The sequence below is a fragment of the Notechis scutatus genome, chromosome 2, assembly GCF_049901735.1.
Source record: "Notechis scutatus isolate UNSWTSFEM ecotype Mainland chromosome 2, rNotScu1.2, whole genome shotgun sequence".
Lineage (NCBI taxonomy): Eukaryota > Metazoa > Chordata > Lepidosauria > Squamata > Elapidae > Notechis > Notechis scutatus.
The window spans coordinates 178024788-178047173 of record NC_142010.1 but is presented as its reverse complement, the minus strand read 5'-3'; the positions used below and the strand labels follow the sequence as shown (position 1 = coordinate 178047173).

The window sequence follows — 22386 nt, the reverse complement described above, 5'->3', positions numbered from 1 at the left end:
TGCTTTTAAAGAACTGACTCCAACTCCCAGATAGGACAAGAAAAATTATCTGTTGCTTGGGCAACTGTGCTGTTGCTCTCTAAAAACTTTCCACTCTTCAATTTCCTCCCAGCATTAGCTTTGTTGTCTGGGCAAATGTCCTGATGCTAATGCACTTATTGGACACTCTCTTCCCTTTGGCTGCTAGGAAGTAGTAATGTCAGTTGATCCTTGACATTTATCCAAAGAACCCTTATGATGATCACATGTTAAAGGTTAAGCCATTTGAAATGCCAAATTATGGCTAATGTTCTTGAAACAAACTCTATAACTGATGCACTTTCCCTAATGCTTTCTGCTTTTTAGCATTTATTAATTTTATTTATTACATATTTAATGAGATAAGCATGTGCTGTCGTGGTTAAGTTGCATCAGGTCCTACTTTTCACTCTCTTCCCAGCCCAACCTACCTCCTAACACTGTTTTGAGAAGAAAACAGGAGGAGATGCACTATATATGCTTCTATGTGGTCTGAAAACTCAAGTAGCTTGTAATATATGTCACAAAAAAGAACCACTGAAAAGTCTTAGGTTACACACACACACACACACACACACACACATACATATATGTATGGAAGCTTGTCAAATAACTTCCAACATGGTGTGGCATAAAAACAAATAGCCGTTAACATCAAATAAACTAGCAAACATTTCAAAACACAGTTCCTAAGGGAAACAACATTCAACAACCACTGGACTAGTGTTTTTGCAGTTAATGATTCCTCCCACTTAGGAGAGTGCAGGAATATAGAAGGGCCTCACCATCAGGACTTTATCCATGTAGAACTCCTTTCCAGGACTGCCATCATTATACTTGGTGTCAATGGCAAAGCACAAGAAAAGAACATCCACTACCATCTCATAAATAGACAGGAAACAGTGAGCAACCAGGAATGCAAACAGGCAGACAATGATAAGGGGCAGCACCCACACTGTGTAGTCTCGCTGGTAATTCAGCAGCATGATCCCTGCCAAGCCTGTGCTGCACACTATTAAGACCTAGGGAAACAAGAAAGCAGAGTTGAGAAAGCACAGCGCATCACTGATTGCCAAAGGACACCTCGCCTCCAGGATTTAGGTGACCAATTGAACTACTAAAGTCTGTCAAATCTCTGCCTAATAACAATGGACTTTAATAATGAAGTATTTATTCCTTCTCCCTCTCTTTTCATATGTTATGCTATCTTTTTAATTACTTTTTCGATCAGGACTTTACAGCAGAACAAATGTTACCTCTTTTTAAGATAATCAAAAAATAAAACGTTTAGTTGTACTAATTCTTAATTCTTCCTTAATGGACAGTTTGTCTTCTATTCATATCATTTCTAGCCAACATAGCAAGGCATCAGACTTGGTAAGGACTGGGCCTGAAACTAAAATTATTAAGAAAGGTTCAGTTCTCATATATGTATTATTTAACCCAAGCTTTAATTCTAATAATATAATGACTTTTTCCTAATAATTAGTGCTAACTATATATCACACACACACTCCAAGATGGCAATTTTCTTGGATATATTTTTTTTTGAAAATTTTATTTGGGTTTCACAAAGAAAAAAACATAATATAAATAAAACATCTTTTTTTGAAAATAGCATGGTCCCGGGTTATCACTTCTTCATACAGACACAAACTCAATTTCATGCTCATTTTTGTGTTCTATTCCATATCTTATTCCTGTTTTACATTTTGTACATAGTTTTTCCCCTCTTTTAATTTTCTCAACTTTATTTTGATTATCTCATCTCAGTTCAAATCATTATATTATACTTTTGTCTGTCCTGTTTCAATTTCATATTATCTTTTCTCATTAAACAAATTTTTCCCTGTAGTTACTAATTGGAGTATGACACCTTTATATCTTTTAATTTTATCCATCCAACTCTTATTTAAGCTTCAATGTATACGTTTAAGATTATAACATTCAATATAATACATAACTTCCAAACGAATTCTGCTTGGTACATTCTTAAAATACACACTATATTCTTAAAAAAAGGTTTTATATATATATATATATATATATATATATATATATATATATATATATATATATATATATATATATATATATATATATATATATATATATATATATATATATATATATATATATATGTAAATAAAGCACTCATTCCATTCCAATTCAATTCTATCATTAATAATCATTAAAATCTTAATATCTTCATTAATAATAGTTAAAATGTTCCCATCCTTTCCTAATTTAATTCTCTCATTCACTTTATTTCATTTATTTATTAACAAACTAGATTCCACTAGATTACAATGTTTTATCCATCATTTTAATCATATTTTCTAAAATTATTTCTATTTGTAATATAACAATACTATCTTATGTACCTTTGCAGAATCCCTTTTACAATTAAGTTTTCACCCATTGTCTCTAAACAGGTTTATACTTTCAATTCTTATACCTTTTCTCTGTTTCTCTTTCTCTTGTTTCTGTTCTTTATAACTTCTTTTCCTTTCCTTCTTCCCCCTCTTCTTCTTCCCTTTTTACCTCCTTGTCTCTCTACTTCTAATTCTCTCTTCTGTAATCCCCTCTTCTGTTGCTTTCTAATGTTATACTTATTTTTCAAACTATTCTTTTTTTTTTTTGGTTGTTTTTTCAAATCTTAAACTTTTCATTCTCTTTCCCCCCTTTCCTCTTTTTCCCCCACATAAAATTACTTGATCATTAAAGATGGCTTCTTCTTTGTCTCAATCTTCTTGTTCTGCAAGCGTTTCTTGTTGTTTCTCATAGTTCCAGATCTCCATTTCTAAGAGTTGAAATACCAAGCCAAAAGAACTTCTCCCTTCTTGTGCATCTTCTTTGTACTTTTTAAGTTCCATTTTCAGTTCTTCTAAAAGTGGTGCCATTTTAAACACTTTTAAACAACCACCCAATTGATTTTAGTCATTTAAATGCAATAACCAAAAATCCAAAGATCACCAAGTAATCCAAAGAATGTTTCTTCTTGCTTCTTTTTTCCACTTTCTCTTCCTGGGGTTCTATTATTTTGTTGCCAGGTTTCAGTTCAAATGTATCTTTTAGTAATCTTGTTGAGATTTCACTGTAATTTCCTTTTAATTCCAGGCAGTCTCCTCCATTTTTCCAGATCCTGCCCTTTTATGCTTTTTCTCTCCTTTCCTGCTTTTAAAAGCTTTTAAGTATCCAGAAATCTTTATTATCCCTTTGACATTTTATTTTCAGCTTAAATGCCTATTGATGTCAAAGTGGATTTTTTTTTCAATTTCTTGCTTACGTCTCTTAGCTGTCAGCATAAGGAAGGAAAGAAAAAAAACCCAAGTCCTTTCCCTTCCCTCTCTCCTTCGCTGCTTCAAAATCTTCTTTGGGAACAATGTTATTTTTTTATATTTTAAATTCCAGGGTACCTTACGTTGTTGCTTTTGCGGTTTAACCCGGTCAACCAAAACTTTATCTTCTTATCTTCCTCCTGCACATTCTTTTCCGGTCGAGTTCTTCTTTGAGGTGGCAATTTCTGACCACCGCTGCAACCGCCTTCGGGAAAGGGAGTAATGGCCAGCTGAGGAGGAGAGATGCGGCTCTCCTCAACCCTGCTGGCAATCTCCCCCCTCTTCACCACCTCTATGGGGTGGCTTAGCCCCAAAACCAGCCGGCTCAGGGCACTCCAGCGGCAAACACGGATCGAAACTGCGCAGGATCACGGTTTCGGTCTGTCAGCGAAGAGACTCAAACCAGAAGTCCCGGGATTATTTTTCTTAAAATTTGCGGTGCAGAGATTCGTTATATTTTTCCAAACAATTGTAGTATGCATTTTTAAAAATAATAATAATAATAAAATATTCTCAATTGAAATTGAGGAGCACTAAAGGCCAATTAAAGTTGACCTGAAGACTTGAACACTATAACAGCAAGAGAATCGCTGTGACAATTTAAAATGTGTGTGAGAGAAAATTTAGTTAACTACTGCACTATTTTCTGAAGTATTCCCTGGAGATATAGAGCCAGACCTATTCCCAAATCTCTTCAGCTGTTTGAAAATGGAAAATTAATTTAATTCTATATTTGTTTTAGAAAAGTAATATGATCAGTTTCAATATTTTTTTCACTTATCTAAGAAATGCAAGCCTTGAAAAGAGGATTTCAAATGCATTTTCAAAGTGCAAGTCATGCTGTTTATGAAAGATACTTATAAAAATAGATCTTTACATCCTACAACAATGTGAACGTTGGCTTAAACAAAAGAAACAGAGATGTGCTGATTTGATACTGCTATATTGGTTAACTGGAATTAAAGATGAGTTTCAGTATTTCTAATCAGTATTGTTAGTTCCGGTAGGCAGAATAACAGAGTTGGAAGGGATCTTGGAGGTCTTCTAGTCCAACCCCCTGCTTAAGCAGGAAACCATATAACATTTCGGAAAAATGGTTGTCCAATCTCTTCTTAAAAACCTGTGTTGGAACACCCACAAATGGGAGGGAAGTCTGATATCTGTTCTAACTGTCAGGAAATTCCTCCTTACTTCTAGGTTGCTTCTCTCCTTGATTGGTTTCCATCCATTGCTTCGTGTCCTGACTTCAGGTGTTTTGGAGAATAGCTTGACTCCCTCTTCTTTATGGCAACTCCTTAGATATTGGAACACTGCTGTCATGTCTCCCCCTAGTCTTTCTTTTCATTAAACTAGACATACCCTGTAATCAATCTTCATATGTTTTAATCTCCAGTCCCCATCTTTGTTACTCTTCTCTGTACTTTTTCTAAAACCTCAACATTTTTAAAATGTTGTGACAACCAAAACTGGATGCAGTATTCCAGGTATGGTCTTACTTAAGGCATTATAAAGTGATACTAACACTTCAAGTGATCTTCATTCTATCCCTCTGTTAATGCAGCCTTGGACTGAAATCTAAAATATGTAACTTCCCTGCCCTTTCTTTGCCTTTTTAACACATGTCAAATCCAATTCTAAATTAATGCTCCAATGCACATTATGGCAGGCATATTTTATTTATTATATTTATTATCTCAACTTACAACTATCATATATTGATGATCTCACTACGTAGTATATTAGTGGGATTACAAAGCCTTCACTTGGAAGTTTAATTGCTACAGCATGAATTCCTTAATTATAATGAGCAGAAATGACTTCATAACTATGACTCTAATGCTTTATGAAGATTTGAGATGTATTTGTTTGACAATTCAGGTACTTAATATTTTTCAGTTTAAGGAAAACTTTTTAAATATGTGATCAAATCATGCCTTGTTCTCTAATTATATAGAGACAATATTAAGTTTATCACCAATCCAACTGGAATTTTAGAAAATATGGTAGGAAAGGCCCCAAATCATTAGCATTCAAGTGCATATGCAAGTTTCAGTTCCTTTTCACATCTCATGGTAACATCCGCATTATACCACACAATTGGTCAGCTTCTCCTTATTTGAAATGAGAATACTCACTAATCCTCAGGTCCCTGATTAAAAAGGAACACAAAATATAACATCACAATGAGCAGCACAGGCATCTGTGTTGTCAAGTGGGGAACTCATTTGACTGTGAATCAGTTAACTGAATCTAGTCCAGAGGTCTCCAACCTTGGCAACTTTAAGACTTGTGGACTTCAACTCCCAGAATTCTCCAGCCAGCTCTGCTGGCTGGAGAATTCTGGGAGTTGAAGTCCACAAGTCTTAAAGTTGCCAAGGTTGGAGACCTCTGATCTAGTCCACACAATGTTTCTCCCCCTCCCCCTCTGCTTGGGGGTGGGGGGGGGGTGGAGAATGTCCTTGCGGCTGTGGATATACTTTTTAACAATTGTAGACATCTGTTCACATTGCTTCATCTAAACAGAAGATATACTCTGGGTGTCTGTATCAGTAATGGGATAGTGTAATGCAGAGGTTTTTCAAAGCATAGAATTTGTTACTTTAAAAAATAATAATGAAATAGTTCTGTATAGAAAATTGTCTATATTGCAATTGTCTATTGCAATTGTTCTGTATAGAAAATTGTCTCTCTTCCAGTGAATTTTGTGGTGGTTTTTCTCTTGAAATAGAACCCCACTATATTGTTATGGAACCCCACCAAGTGCTGCATAACGCTGATTGAATAACCCTGCTGAAATGTACTATGAGAGGTGCTTTTAAATCCTCCAGACTGCAGAAGCAGGTACAATAGCACTTTATGCCACAAAAAAATAAGTAAACATTATGTATATACTGATTTCCAGGCCATTATAAAGATATAAGAGGTGCTTCATTACAATTCAGATTTCATACTGTCCGGAAATCAGCTCTCTGCTTTGGAGCCAATGACTGAGGCTTTGTTTTCTCTGACCGATGTGCTGAAACTGTTTCCACAAAGCAGCCACCTTAACATTTTTAGCTGAAGGCATCAAGGCCCGCCTTTTCCATGCGAAGACAGCTCGAAGAAGCAGTGTCACTGTGCAAAGCCCACTGGATACCAACAAATATCAGAACCGGAATCCTCACATATCATCCAACCATTCTTGGTACAGATTTAAAATTCAGCATCTAGGCAATTCTAGTGATTTAGCGTTTAAAATCACAGCATTCGTATTGCTTTGGGTTCAAATAAAGAAAGGCTGTTTGGAGAGGATTCTTGACATTTTTTTCCCCACTCAATCCTACCTTTCCAAGAAAGAGCATGAAGTCTCCCACTGTGTTTATAGCAGCCACTCGCAATGCATTCTCTACTAGTATCACAAAGGCATCCTTTGCTGAAGTGCAGAAATTGGTACTGTTGATAGCTGTAGCTGTATATGCATTCTGGGCAAGAAAGATACCGTATTATTGGTCAGATCCTCTTCTACTCGTATTTTAAGCTCTTCCTGTTTAAAATCTTTACAACATTACATTGACAAATATCTCTCACCCCTCAGTCGTTAATATTATCAGAATGAAGATCTATATGAAACTGCTCAATAGACCAAATTAGTTTTTAGCAAGATATGAACAGCCAAACTGATGCACTTCCAATATCCCCTCTATTTTTCCTGCAAGGTTGCCAATGTACTTAGTGTTAACTATGTCAGCATAAACATGTTTGCTTCAGAAACTATATTTTGTGGCAGCAAGAGATAAAAGCAAATAGAGCGATATAAACTGGGATGTGGTTAAACTTGTTTATATCTGGATAACCCATAAATTAGTGTAATGCCAATTCTTTTGGGGACTAATAAAAAAAGACTTTGTTTTCAGTTAATTCTTGCATAAGAATGGTTAGTCTCTGCAAGCTGATTTTTTTTAAAGGTGTACCTTAGGAAGGAAGGGAAGGATATTAATAATTTTAAAGTACTGAAACACAGGAGAATGTAGTCCAATATTTTCATATTGAATTTGAACTTTATTTTTCTATTTAAGAATTTAGGTTTTTTTTTGGGGGGGGGGGGAGAATGAGGACAACTAGGTTGAATAGATCTAAGTAGCAAATTATATAACTAACTCATTATACAAGCATTTGCATAAAACTGGGAAATACCATATGGTTAGAGCAAAAAGTGTAAAATGATAATATGGCAGTCAAATTGTATTTGATGTAATTCAGTGAAGGCCTCCTTAAACAACATGAGATTATAATTCTTTCTTTTCTAAAACAATACCTAAATATGAAAAAAAAAGTTTTTACTCTTTCTGTTACAAGTTCATTCTGCAATCTCTATACAAATTTCTTTCAGCATTCAAACCTCAGTCATGGTGGTGCAGTGATTAGAATGCAGGATTGCAGGCTAAATACAGTTTTGCAGGCTAACTCACTGCTTACTGACGGCTCAAGGTTGACTCAGCCACCCATCCTTCCAAGGTGGGTAAAATGAGGACCCATACTATTGGGGGCAATATGCTGACCCTGTAAACCGCTTAGAGAGGGCTGTAAAGCACTGTGAAGCAGTATATAAGTCTAAGTGGTATTGCTATTTTTTTTACAAGCGCCATCCTATCTAAAACATATTTATTCTTATTTTTTGCCAAGGAATCTTTTGCATTTTAATTTCAGTAAAGGCATTTATGTCTTTAGTGCACAGGTACTGGAATAATTATTTCATCCTCTGCTTTAAGTATGATCTTACCTGATTTAAGTAAGTCAGGCACTTTTCTAAACACCAAAGGCAGCAAATGCAGGCTTTTAGAATACATCGAGCACAGGCATTTTCCTAAGGTAATAATATTAATAACAATAATCAGAAAAAAAAATTGAATAGACACGGAATGCTTTTTTAGATGAAAAGTTTCAAATATAGGATGTTTACATAATACTTTCTTGAAGATAAGACCTAATTTTAATAATTATTATAGCTATGTTACATAAAGCCAAATCAAATATGCAAGACACCTACTACTTCTTTCCATACAAAGTGATCTATTTATATACTTAAAGGGAAAAATCTCTGGGTAAACTTGTCTACAGTGGGGATTACTGGAACACTACCATTTCCATTATTGCAATGATGATAAAAGTTATGGCTGCTAACCAAGAAATGGTTATAGCTTATACCAGCTTAGATCGTAAGAATCTTCCTTGTATACCATTCAGAATTTGGTAATATCCAAACATTTTTTACAATTTATAAACAGAATTGCTGAACGTCTTTGCTTAGTGACCCTAATTAGGGCTGGAATTTCCATTGCTAAGCAATATGATTGTTAATAGAAACACCATACGATTCCATCGTTTATATTGGCAGTTTCAGTAGTCCTGGTCAGTCCTCTTAGGCCAGGACCTAATACCTTCTGCCCTACTGCGTTCACCCTTGCTTCAATTTCCCCCACCCATCTGTCTCCTGGCATTTCTGCCCTTTTGACCACCCTACCCTCTCCCATCCCAGCTGCCCACTGTTCTCATGTTCTTCCTCCTGCTGCTATTAAGATATGCCTGACCTGTCCCTTCACATAGCAGCTTCTGGCTGCATAAGGTCTTCATTCCAAAGCTGTGCAAGGCTTCGGGAAGGCCTTGTGAAGGAGAAGGAAGAAGACGGAGAAGGTTTAGTCAACAATGGGATGAAGAAAGTGACAAAGGTCATTGAGGGGTGGCAGCGGCAATAAGATAGCAGAGGGTGGCCAAAAGAAATAATAGAATAAGAGTTGGAAGGGACCTTGGAGGTTTTCTAGTCCAACCTCTTGCTCAGGCAGAAAACTCTATACCATTTTGGATAACTGATATCCAATCTCTTCTTTAAAACCTCCAGTGTTGGATCATCCACAACTTCTCCCAAGTTCTAGATTGCTTCTCTCCTTGATTAGTTTCCACCCATTGCTTCTTGTTCTGCCTTTCGGTGCTTTGGAGAATAAATTAACCCCTCTCTTCCTTGTGGCAACCCCTGAGATATTGGAACACTACTATCATGTCACCTCTAGTCCTTCTTTTCTTTAAACTAGACATATCCAATTCCTGCAACCATTCTTTATATGTTTTAACCTCCAGTCCCCTAATCATCTTTGTTGCTCTTCTCTGTACTGTTTCCAGAGTCTCAACATCTTTTGTTTTGGTGACCAAAACCGGATGCAGTATTGCAAATGTGGTCTTAACATAGCATTAAAAAGTAATATTAACACTTCGTGTGATCTTAATTTTTTTCACCACTGAATTTTATTTTACCAGATAGGGCCCAGTGTTCAAATCTGTCCATATCCTTCTATATCTTAAGCTTATCTTCTGGAGTGTTGGCTATTCCTGCCAGCTTGGTGTCATCTGCAAACACACTGTCCCCAAAAAACGGTTTGTGGTTTGTTTGTTTTTAATCCGAGAAGGCTGATTTTACACATATGGGAGGTATAGCTGGTCCACATCCCATTCCCACTTCATAGCACATGAACTGATTACATGGGTCTCTGTTCTGATCTGTCAGAGCATTTTTCATATTTTTTCCTGTTTTATTAATATTTTTGCTTATATATCAAATTTAGTTTCCCCTTACTTTTCCTTTGACTTGGCTATGAATATACATGAGAATCATTCTTGGAATCTTCACTAAGGTAATAATGAAAGAACCTTTAGCCACAGTTCCAAGGTGGTAACAGATCAAGCGATTGACAGATGCCAGAATTGGTGTGAATGGCAGATTCCGTTTTTCTCTGTGGGGAAAAATGTAAAAATTACGAAGTGTGAGAGTGCACTGCATTTATAGGCAATGTGAAGAGTTCAAGTCTTAATTTTGTAGGGCCTCAAATTTGTAAATGTTGCTTTTGTCAAAGGTAGAGTTATAGTGAACTAATTTTTTTCTTACAACAAAGTGGTGATGAAACTGAGTAATCCTGACCTGTGTTTAAAAATAGGCGGTGGCTTGGGCCAGCAAAATGACTGCAAATGTTTGGCAACAAATTACTGAAAGGATTTTTATCTGAGAAGCCGAAATTAAATGATTGATCACTTCAGCAAATAAGACAGAAAAACACACTGATTAGAAATAAATTCAGCAATTTATGAAAAATATACAGTATATGAGTTTATATTTGAACTGACCTACAGAAAGAATGTCTTCTTCTGGGTCAGATTTTTTTGTTTTTTTTAAAAAAAAGCTCCACAGAGAAGTAAAGAATTTTGGGAGCTGAGCTTTCAACATACCGCTGGATGACAGTTCACAGTGAGCTTGCATCTTTGAGATCGAGACACCTTTCTGTTTGTTTAATTGCTCTCAGTTTAGGTGAGGATCAAAAGAGTATCATATCAAGGACTCCACTCTTCTCTCCATTGCAGAGAGTAAACAGACATTTGATAGTTGTCAAGATTGCGAGCCAGTACCTCAAGTGCAGAAATCCATTATTCTGCACAGCAGGGACTATTTCAATTGGTTTCTCATCCAGGCATGGAATAAACTAGCCATAATCTAAACCTCACAAGGAATGGGGCTTTTGAATCATTGATAGATTCAGCTACTGATTGGAAGGTGGAGAATAAAAGTCAGATCTCCTATCTTTAAACATATCTTCCAGCAGAGTGGGAAAACTAAATCTTATATCCTCCTGATAAATTTGCTGAGTCAATTATGTTTTAAGAGATTTCTCCAATGACATGTATCAAAGCAATTGCATTTGGATCAATTACATTTTTTAATGTCATGGGAATCATGAAACCACTGATGTTAAGGTCAAGCCCAAGATAACTTCCATTAGCTTAAGCAAGAAAGCTACTGAATAGCAACTGATACCAATTGTCAAGATACAAAAAACCTTAGATTGGTACTAACTAGAATAGAAACCTGGGTTTGGAGTGGAACCCACTTGAATGACAATAGTTCCTGCTAGTGATCCTCAAAGAATCCTCTACATAGGAACACTCCTGATCAAAAAAAATTGGGGATTAAGGATTTTATGTTATTCATCAATATACAGCTGCAATCTTATAGATAAGATTTAATTTTAAGAATTCTAAGAATTAGTTTTTCGGAATTCCATATAATGTATTTATGAGCAGACTGTGTTACATTCACTCTTTATTTGCTACAAAGACTATAAAGGACAAAGCATTACTCCAGAACTACTCTCCCCAGTTCTAAACTAGCTGAAATGAGAATTTGCCTTTCTTCCGTTCTATCGTTTCACCTAATCCAGTTACTTTTGAAATTTCAGAAGTAGGATTACTCATGATTCAATTGTCCAGACTCACTCACCTTGTAAAATAATATGTCACAACAGCTCCTGCTACAGTCATCTGCTGACAGGCAAGAATAAATTCACTGATCCAAACTAACCCCACGATGTGGTACCACCACATGTACTTCAGTGGTCCTGTAATTCGGAACTCCACTAAGCCCTGTTCATTTGGAACAGGGCTACCTGGAAGGAAACGAAGGCAGGAAGATTTTAAAATATTAATTCTATGCGAAAGCTGTCCTTTTAATATTTACATACAAGAGTACAATTATGCTAGTTTTAGGTAGTTAATAAAATAATAATATATAAACTGCCTTTCAGAACACCAGTATGACAAAAATATTTTAATAAAAATAGTACAAATAAATTTTTTAAAAAGGCTAACCGGTCAGTTGGAAGGAATATGGGAAATCTTTTAATCCAACCTATTGCATAGTACAGAGATCCTCATACCACCCTAGACAATGACTGTACAATATTTTCTTGAAAATTTCCAGTGATAGGGCACCCATGACTTTAGGAGAGAAGAACCCATTTACAGTTTGGTTCCTGGTTTGGCTAAGCAATGCTGTTGCACTCAAGTCCCAATGCCTGAAGACTCTACAGGCAGTCCTTGATATACAATTGGACACTTAACAGCCATTCAAAGTTACTAAGGATCTCCCTAGTGCTATTTACAAAGCACTTTCAACATCATAGCAGCTTCATCTCCACCCCCACCCTTTGTTCACGTGTTCTTATTTGAGCGCTTGACAACTGGCTCACCATCATGGCTATTTGCGGCATCCTATGGTGATTTGTGGCCTTTTCTTGTGGGCTTCCAGTGTTTACTTCTGGTTTCCAACAAAAACCGCCTGGTGGGGAACATGGATTTGCTTAATGACTGGTGCAAAAAATGCCAAAACTAGGCTCCAGTCATGTGATCCCTTGACTTATGATCTCAACAATTTATGACAACAATTCCAGGCTCAACTATGGTCATAAGTTAGGGCTATCTATAATGGTTTGGATAGGGAGGAAAATCTCAAACTCAATCCTAGCAAGACTGGGTGATGATATGTGTTTGAGCCTTCTGGTGTCAAGTTCAACCTATTTCATGCAAATTAGGATTCTCTGGGGGGGGGGGGGAATGAAAATGTGCTAATACTTTTGATTGCATCTGTACATATACTGTGGAATTACTGCTCAGTCAGTGGGGAAGCAATAGAAACAATACATGTCAATATTTCAAAGATGGCGAATAAAGCCTCTTTTGGTGCGAGTCGAGTCTATGCTGCTTGCGACCTCACCTCACAATCCCTAAGTAGTTGGTAGGCAGCCGTTTGCCAAGAATTAGAGAAAGGAAAACAGAGGTCTTTCCTCATGGCTGGCTGAATTACAGCCGCCCAAAACCTGAGTCAGAGCTTGTTTTACTATCCTGCCGGCCAGCTGGTTTTAATTGCTGTGGCCGTTTCTGAGGGAAATTATATAGCGCCATCTGAGCGGCGCTCCACTCGCCTTTGAAGCCCTGACTGAGGGCTTAGTACTTGCCATGGCCAGCTAATGATAATGGCCAGCTAATGATAATATTGGCTGTCAATAGCTATAAAGATTTATTGCTGAGCTACTGTCCCCCCCCCCTTTTTTTGCTTTAAAGAGCTGCGTTTTGTTTTCTTACTGCTTTTGCTGTTGGTTTCAGAGAATCCAGCCAAGTCAAGAATGCCCATCTCTTACGAAGGCTGAGCAAAAACTGGGGACACCTTCAAGGAGGAGTGTCCTCAGAGTTCAGCTCAGCCTATCAGATGAGAGAAGAAAGTACTTCCCATATATGGATGTTCTGAACAGTTCATCTGGAGAACCTTAGGTTTCTTAAATTTAATTTGACCCAATATAAAATATTTTTCTGCAATTGAAAGTAAAGAAACGGGGGGGGGGACGGGGGGGACACACACACTACACAGCACATACCAGTAATACCTAGGAACAGCAAGACCATAATCCAATATATCCAGAAAAGTATGAGGGCAAAAAAAGTCCAAAATGGCTGGAAGACAAGCAGTGGCAGGTGAATGAAAACCTTGCCAGCCACGTGGAACAAGGCAATAGTGAGAGCTACTCTTTTGCGCATAACTAGCATTATTAACAGAAAGATAACCTGAAAAAGAAAAGAGATTCCATAATAAACTTTAGGAAAATGTATTTATTGAAATAAAGTAAAATATGTCACCTATTCAAAGCTCCAATTTTTTTTATAATTACATAATTTAAAATGTCAATACAAATATATGAAGTAAACTTAATTCCAGTAGCAACCTACTAATAACAGTTGGTCTCAGGGCATTTTCCCATATTAGCGTAAGGAAATAATCTTATTTCTTGGTTATATATGATCAGAATGCTTTTTTTTGCAATTTTTTTGTGCTTATTGTATTTTGTACTTATTTACAATAATAAAATCAACACCCAAAGGTGTATATTTTATTACCCACTTTCCCTGATAAGAGATCCAGTTTGGTGTAGTGGTTAAGCCAAGTCACTTTCTCTCAGTCCCAGGAAGCAGGCAAGGGCAAACCAGTTCCAAAAAGCCTTGCTAAGAAAATTGCAGGCAGTCACCGGGAGCCAACACTGAACTGAAGGCACAAATGTAAATTTCACCCTCCCTTACAGAGGCCTTCTTCACATGCCCTAATCTGACAGCCATCAAATACTCACTGTGAAGATGGTAGCTGCAATGGAATAAATCAGGAGGGCCTGACGATTGTCTTTGGCTATTTGAAGCTGTTCAACAGTAAGAGTGTCATTGGGAGATTTCCACATTTTAATATACAGCCACCACAATACTCCTGTGCCACCTGTGTCCACATAGAGAAAAATATAGTGCATGGCAATTTCAGAAAAGAAAAGAAATATGTATGCAAATAATTTGTAGTTTCATTTTCTACTACATCAGGTCATATTGAGATACAACTAGGGTTGACTTTAAATATGGAAAACAGAATGGTACTTTGATTTCCCAAAAGACAACTAATTAAAAAAGGTCTGGCTTCACAAAGCACATACTTATATTCCATAATTAGAAGAGATTAAAGTTTTCTATGCCAGGAGTATCACAGTCAGCTTCATGGAGATACTGAGCAGTCTGCTTTGGAGGTACCACTTAGTGTCTCCTTCAGAATGAGCAATGAAGCCCCTGAGACTGACTCTGCAATCATCCAGAGTAGTGGCTCTTAAGAGTCTGATGATGAAGAACATGATCCAGGGGAACTGTCCAGTCCTATGTGCTGAGCAAACCAAAGATGCTCTGCTTGCTTTCTCACCCGGTTCCCATCCTTCCACTCAGAAGCCGCTCTACATAAAAGCCACTGCTTTTTATCTGGAAATAAATATTCGGGAACAACTGTTCTTATTTGGATTTCATGTGCTTTTTGCCTCCTGAAACTCTGGGAACTGACCATACTTTTATATTTTGAATTGATTTGCAGGCAAGCTTATGTGCATTTGGAATTTTGCTGAGAGGGACCTGCAACTGCACACACACTTTGCTGGTTGCTGCCACTACTTGCTGAGTGTGAAATCAAAGTCTGAAACATGGTCTCTGTTTATATACGGATTTGGTTTGAATTGGACAAGAAGACATGGTTTATGAAACATTAACAGATAAAATAATCAATAGATTGGACTATGCAGATTTGGCCTTGTTCCACCTGTTTTACTGGCTAGAACTGAGATTTTCAACTGTGACCAATAAAGTACCCATTTTATTTTCCCATCATCCACCAAATACATATTTTGCCACTAACTGAACTATTCCATTCTCTTTGAAATATACAATTATGGTTGAAGCAATAACTTGACAGGTACTACTTTTCATCTTAAAGAAGACAGAAACATTTAACATTTTAAAAACAATGTTATTATTTTTATAGATTTTTATAAAAATTGCTTTGAGTATATTCTATATACTGAAAAAATCTCAAGCATTGTATAAACACTGTTTTTTTCTTATATCCCAACTGAATACCAGAGAGCCAGTTTGGTGTATTTGTTTAAGGTGCTGGTCTAGAAACCAGGAGACTGTGAATTCTAGCCTTACCTTAGGCACAAAGCCATTAGGGTGATCTTGGGCCAGTCATGCTCTCTCAGCCCAAGCCACACCATAGGATTGTTGTGGGAAAAATAGGCAGGAGTATGACGTAAGTTTACCCCTTGAGTTATGTACAGTTTATAAAAAGTTTGGATAAAATATCAATATCGCTACCACAATTACCACCAGAGATTACTAATCTCCTGCCTTTTATTATTTCATTAGAATATTGTTTAAAAATATTAGAAATACTACCTTTTATTTTATTAAACATATTTTAAGCAGTGCATATGTAAAAAGTGTGGCAATTAAATTAGAGTATGGAAAATCTACATAACTTTTAAAGGTTTCTGTAGCTTATATCACTACTTATCATTTTCCTCACTTTTGTACTTTTATATTCTATGGTGTAACTCCCTGAACTCATTAATATGAAGTCATTCTGCAATATAAATATTACTTTCTGCAGGGTAAGCATTGTCACTACTATAATAATATTTTTGTCTGATTTCTAATAATTGTCAATAACCTTATTCTGTTTAATAAATCTTTATGTAAACTTTGATGATTAACCAAATTGATACTGATGTTTTGCAACTTGCTGTTTCCACCATGGCAATGATTTTTTTTATTATACAAGCTTCCGCCATGACATCCTTGTGAGAGAACACTCCCACATACTTTCAAAACCCCAAATTTGCTCACCAACCTGAAAGGCTTCCTATCTCTGAGATAATCTTAATTATATGTACACAATCTATTTAGACAGATGATTTCCCAGAACAGACTGCAAGTCCTTTTTGAATCATAAAGAACCATTAAACACCATGTTGACAACAATGACAATTAGAGCTAATCAATCTTTCCTCAAAAAGGACTGGAAAGAGATTCAAACTCACGACTGAAATCTTAAATTGGGCATCAAACTTTCTTACTAGTAGCTTTAGAATCGAAACAATCTTTAACTATTGTTAAAGCTGGTGGCAGGCAGTCTATAATTTGCAATCTGTGTCTTCTAATTTCTTTAATTCTGGCTAAATAATATGGTGTGTGCTACATATATAGAATACATATTCTATTCTATCTATTCTATTATGTGATAAAAAATGCTCAAAGGCAGTGGCTGCTGTTCAATTTTTTTCTCTTCACAAAAGCAGCACAATACATCCCAGAAACAGCAAAACTTTATTCAGCTAAAGTTCATACACAGCTACTTTTTTAGTGGCAAGCTAGGACTTTACACTTCCTTTACTCCTTGAATTCCAAACACAGTATTAAGCAGAGACTCAGAGCTATCTACTCAAAATAGGTGCTTCCGGGATCATTTCCCACCCACCCCCGCCATCCATGCAGCTGCACACGTGGTGCATCAGGGCTTCCGGGCTCTTCTCCCCCCTCCAGCCCCTGTCAGTTGTCCTGGTGTTGATTAAGGGGCACCTTGCTGACACGAGCCTCTGGCCTGAGAGAGGAGAGAATGTTCTCTTGCTGGCAAGCATGGCCCAGCCCCACAGCGGCTTTTCTGTGGCCAGCAGGGGCAGGAGAACGCTCTCCCCTCTCACTGGCTAGCACGGCCCCAGCCCCGTGGCGGGTTTTCCATGGCCAACGGGGGCAGGAGAACGCTCTCCCCTCTCGCTGGGAAGCATGGCCCCAGCCCCGCAGCGGCTTTTCTGTGGCCAGTGCGGGCAGGAGAACGCTCTCCCCTCTCACTGGCAAGCACGGCCCCAGCCCCGTGGCGGCTTTTCCATGGCCAGCGGGGGCAGGAGAACGCTCTCCCCTCTCACTGGCAAACACGGCCCCAGCCCCACAGCAGCTTTTCCATGGCCAGCAGGGGCAGGAGAACGCTCTCCCCTCTCACTGGCAAGCACAGCCCCAGCCCCGCAGCGGCTTTTCCGTGGCCAGCGAGGGCAGGAGAACGCTTTCCCCTCTCTCTGGCAAGCACAGCCCCAGCCCCGCGGCTTTTATGTGGCCAGCGGGGGCAGGAGAACGCTCTGTCCTCTCCCTGGCAAGCACAGCCCCAACCCAGGCAAGCCCAGGGATGGGGCGGGGTGTTTGGAGACAGCGCAGCAGCCTAGGCTGGCCCAGGTTGGGTGTAGACTCGACCGGGGCTTGCTTGTAGGCTCAGTCACCCAGGGAGATCAGGGCCACAGTGGAAAGCAGGCAGCAATGGCGGGCAAAGGCAGGTTAGCAATGGCGGGTGAAATGAGGAATAACTGGGCGGGGCAGGGAGTGGGCGGGCAGGAAGGGGTGGGGCCAACCAGGGGCATGATTTACCAGTTCTCCGAACTGCTCAGACTCATAACATCCGGTTCTATAGAACTGGTCCAAACCGGTAAAAATCCACTCCTGAATATGGTTCAGGAGTATCTTACAAAAACATCAATACCTCGGGCTTTTCCATGGAGGCTTTCCAAATGATGAATTGTGAAATGCACTCAGTATATTTAAACAACGTATCCAAGACTTGGAAGCCCAATAGGTCCGGTCTGCTTTACTTAAGAACATATTTCTCAACACCACACAACTGTGTCCAAATTCTGAAGAGCACTAATGCTAGCTGGCTTTAACATTCTCCCCACAGCAATTTTGGAGTGCCAATACAAAAACTCCCCTATGAGCTTAAGTGTGCTCCTATGGACAAGAAGCTGTTGAAAACATAGAAATCTACACACTCTATTAAAATGCCCTGTTTTTGAGAGGTAAAAAAATCAGGTCAGACAAATGGTTATCCAACTTTTTCTTAAAAACTTCCAGTATTGGGAGCATTTACAACTTCTGGAGGCAAGTTGTTCCACTGATTCATTGTTCTAACTGTCAGGAAATTTCTCCTTAGTTCTAGGTTGCCTCTCTGGTTTCCTTCCATTGCTTCTTGTCCTGCCTTCAGGTGCTTTGGAGAATAGCTTGACTCCCTCTTCCTTGTGGCAGCCCTTGAGATATCAGAACACTGCTATCATGTCACCTCCAGTTCTTATTTTCATCAAACTAGAGTCCCATAATTATCTTTGTTCTCTTCTCTGCACGCTTTCTAGAGTCTCAACATCTTTTTACATCATGGCGACCAAAACTGGATGCAGTATTCCAAGTGTGGCCTTACCAAGGCATTATAAAGTGGTATTAACACTTCACCTGATCTTGATTCTATCCCTCTGTTTATGCAGCCTAGAACTGTGTTGGCTTTTTTGGCAGCTGTAGCACACTGCTGGCTCATATTAAAATGATTGTCCACGAGGACTCCAAGATCCCTCTCAGTTACTACTATTGAGCAAGGTACCACATATACTGTATCTATGCATTTTGTTTTTCTTGCCTAAATGTAGAACCTTACTTCTTTCACCACTGAATTTCATTTTGTTTGATAGTGGCCAATGTTCAAGTCTGTCAAGATCCTTCTGTATCTTAAGCCTATCTTCTGAAGTGTTGGCTATTCCTCCTAGCTTGGTGTCATCTGCAAATTTAATGAGTTCCCCATCTATCCCCTCATCCAAATCATTGATGAAGATGTTGAAGAGTACTGGGTCAAGTTAAGTCACTTTAGAATTCTTCCCACCTTTAATATAATATATAAGCTATCCAATTCAATTGAAAACAAAATCTTTTAGGGGAAAAAAAAACTAAAATAATGTGGCTGCATAAGCATTCACACCCTCTTATAAGTAGGGATATGGCTGCGTTCAGAATTAAACAATCACATTCAAAATGATATTAAATGGTAGTCAGTACACATTTGCCATCAAAGGGATTCTGATCAAGCCTGTATAAAGTTCAGCTGTTCTAACAGTTTCTTACAGCAAAGTCATGGTCTGCAAAGAGCTTACAGAGCACCAAAGGGACCTCATTGTTAGAAAGTATCAGTCAGGAAAAGGGTATAAAAAATGTCCAAGGAATTGTGAAGTGAAGAATCATCAACAAGTGGAGAAATATGGTGCCACAGTGACATGACCAAGAACTGGTTGTCCCTCCAAAATTGATGAAAAAGAAAAAGAAAACTGGTCCAGGAGGCCTACAGCAACATTAAAAGAACTGCAGGAATTTTGGGCATGTGCTGATTGTTTACTATGTATGACAACAAGCTCCCATATTCTTCAGATGTCTGGGCTATGTGGTAAGTTGGCAATACAATACCCTTTTTTCACAAAGAAAAGCATCCAAACCTGGCTACACTTTGCAAAAATCTACTCATGTCAGACAAAAGCATGTAGGAAAATGTTTTATGGCCTGATGAGACCAAGGTTGAACTTTTTGGCCATAATTCCAAAAAGTATGTTTGGCACAGAAACTATACATCACCAAAAGTACATCATACCCACAGTAAAGCATAATGGTGGGAGCATTATGTTTGGGGGCTGCTTTTCTTCAGTTGGAAATGGGACTCTAGTCAAGATGGAGGGAATTATGGACAGTTCCAAATATAAGTAAATTTTGGTACAAAACCTTCAGGCCTCTGCTGAAATGCAGGCCTCTGTTAAAATGCTGAGTATGAAGAGGAAATTCACCTGTCAACATAACAACAATCCAAAGCATTCCTCCAAATAAAGAAAATAATGGGTTTACCAGAAGATCACCAAAGTTTTGGAATGCCCCAGTATAGCCTAGACCTGAATCCAATTGAAAATCTGGATGACTGAAGAAGTCTGTGCACAGGAGACGCCCTCATAATCTGTCAGATTTGGAGTGTTTTTGCAAGGAAAAGTGGGCAAAGATTCCCAAGACAAAATCAAAGGCTGTCAGGGTTCCAGAAAAACTCAACTCCAATTAAAAATTCCGGGGCAGGCATTTTCTCAAAGTTTCTCAAAGGTAATATGGCTTCCAAAGCTGACAAAGATGCTTCAGTAAAGTACATGGTACTTTTAAAGACAGGCATGTTATTGTGCATTTTATTGATATTTCCCCCCTTAAAAGATTTCATTTTGTTTTTCAACTGAATTATATTGCTTATATGTTACATTAAAGGTAGAAAGAATTCTGAAGTGATTTATCTTGGTCCGGCTTTTTTTTTTTTTACATCTCAAAGCGGCATTTTAATAAGGGTATGTAGACTTTCTATACCCTATGTATAATGTACCCTCTGTGATAAAACACTTGGGAAATTATTATCCTTTTTATGTATAGGTTTTGTTATAAGATAAGCATGTCTCTTTGAATATAGTTAAATTTTGTTATACTGCCTACAAAAATAGGCAAGCTTATTAACCTCTAAAGTATCTATAACCCATAATATTTTATCTTGTTTTATTTTTACTTTATTTTTCTCAATAATTCTGGTCAGTGGCCATACTAAAAATATTCAGTCATCTGAGCTGTATGTTTTCAACAGATGGGCTAGTTGGATTGTATGCAATAGCTAAAGAAAATGCCAATTTACTAAGCAGTGAAATGTCAGTTCATAAATGCTCTAATTCCAGAATACGATTTGATACATAATTTTTCTTTGGCTACCATTTTAACCACTTTATTTCTAATTGTCTATAAGAAAATAGGCTCTGTAATATTTAGGAAAATTAGAACAACAATTAAAAAAGTTCATTATAGTCTTCAAAATGACATTTTAGTTTTAAAGTCTAAGAGAGAAGAACAGGGGTCTTCAAACTTGACAGCTCCTCCAGTCATGTTAGCTCAGGAATTCTGGGAGTTGAAGTCCACAAGTCTTAAACTTGCCAAATTTGAAGACCCTTGGATTAGAACATTACATCAGAAACAGGACTGAAATATCTATCCCATATATACAACTCACCGTGTATACTGAGCCACCCTCACAAAATCTGGTTTGACTTGTAACTGCTACCAAGTATTTTCTACCCCCAAATCTTCTAGCATATAAAAATGACTTGGGAGACAGGCAGTGATATGGTGGTGGAATGTGAAGAAGGTAAAAATGTATATTTTATTGTTTTGAATGTTTTTCCCTTTCTTCCAATGTAGTGTAAATGGATAGGGTTGAAGAAACTACTAGAGACATTTCTCATCCTAGGGCCCAAGTCACTGTTTTACAAGTTGCTCCATTCTTGTCAATAAATAACACTGATGTAGACTGTAGTGAAACTCATGAAATTATTATTTTAACTCCTAAGGTTTGCAGTGGAAAAGGTAAACTTGTTTTGATGATATGTTCCTTTAGCAAATGTAATACCTAAACTTGTTCTTAATGCTATCTGGAAATATCCTCTATTCTAAACTAATTAAAAAGGCTGCTCTGTTTTTCAGATGGTAGTTTTAGGGTTACTTTCCAATAAAACAACACCAGTTATATTCTTCACTGTACTGGCCATTACATACGGCCTATTTGAACAATTATCCCTTTCATTACTTTATTGCCAGGATCACATAATAAAGGAAGCATGGGAGTAGAGGCTTTTTCTGATTATTTCAATTATCATAAAGCAGTTTTGAGAAAACTGTTGAAACAATAGCAAAATAGTTCTGCAGCAAAAAAAGGTTTAAACACATGAGGAAAGGTACACATATGTAGTCTGAAGAGACCGAATACCTTCATTTACTTACCAAGTGAACCCAAAACAACAACAATTGTTAAGATCCAGACAAGTACTCTTGAAATATATCTGATTATCACCATCAAAATCATGGAAAGCACTGCAGAGAAACAAAATGGAATAGATTAATTACTCCAACTACAAATAGCCAAAAATAATGGCTGTCATAATATAATTTAAAATTAGTAAAAAAAAAATGC

General features: G+C 37.6%; 1 protein-coding gene across 2 annotated transcripts in view; it reads right to left on the bottom strand.

The window, feature by feature from the left end:
- SLC44A1 (solute carrier family 44 member 1) overlaps positions 1-22386 on the bottom strand; it is a 105678-nt gene that overhangs the window by 7819 nt on the left and 75473 nt on the right. For both annotated transcript variants that reach the window (XM_026680575.2, XM_026680574.2), the window contains exons 7-14: positions 22197-22286; positions 14330-14469; positions 13586-13772; positions 11656-11821; positions 9964-10120; positions 8119-8202; positions 6683-6820; positions 804-1040 (exon numbers count right to left, since the gene is read on the bottom strand). In XM_026680575.2, the coding sequence (XP_026536360.1) occupies positions 804-1040; positions 6683-6820; positions 8119-8202; positions 9964-10120; positions 11656-11821; positions 13586-13772; positions 14330-14469; positions 22197-22286 (1199 nt within the window). The remainder of the gene's footprint in view (positions 1-803; positions 1041-6682; positions 6821-8118; positions 8203-9963; positions 10121-11655; positions 11822-13585; positions 13773-14329; positions 14470-22196; positions 22287-22386) is intronic.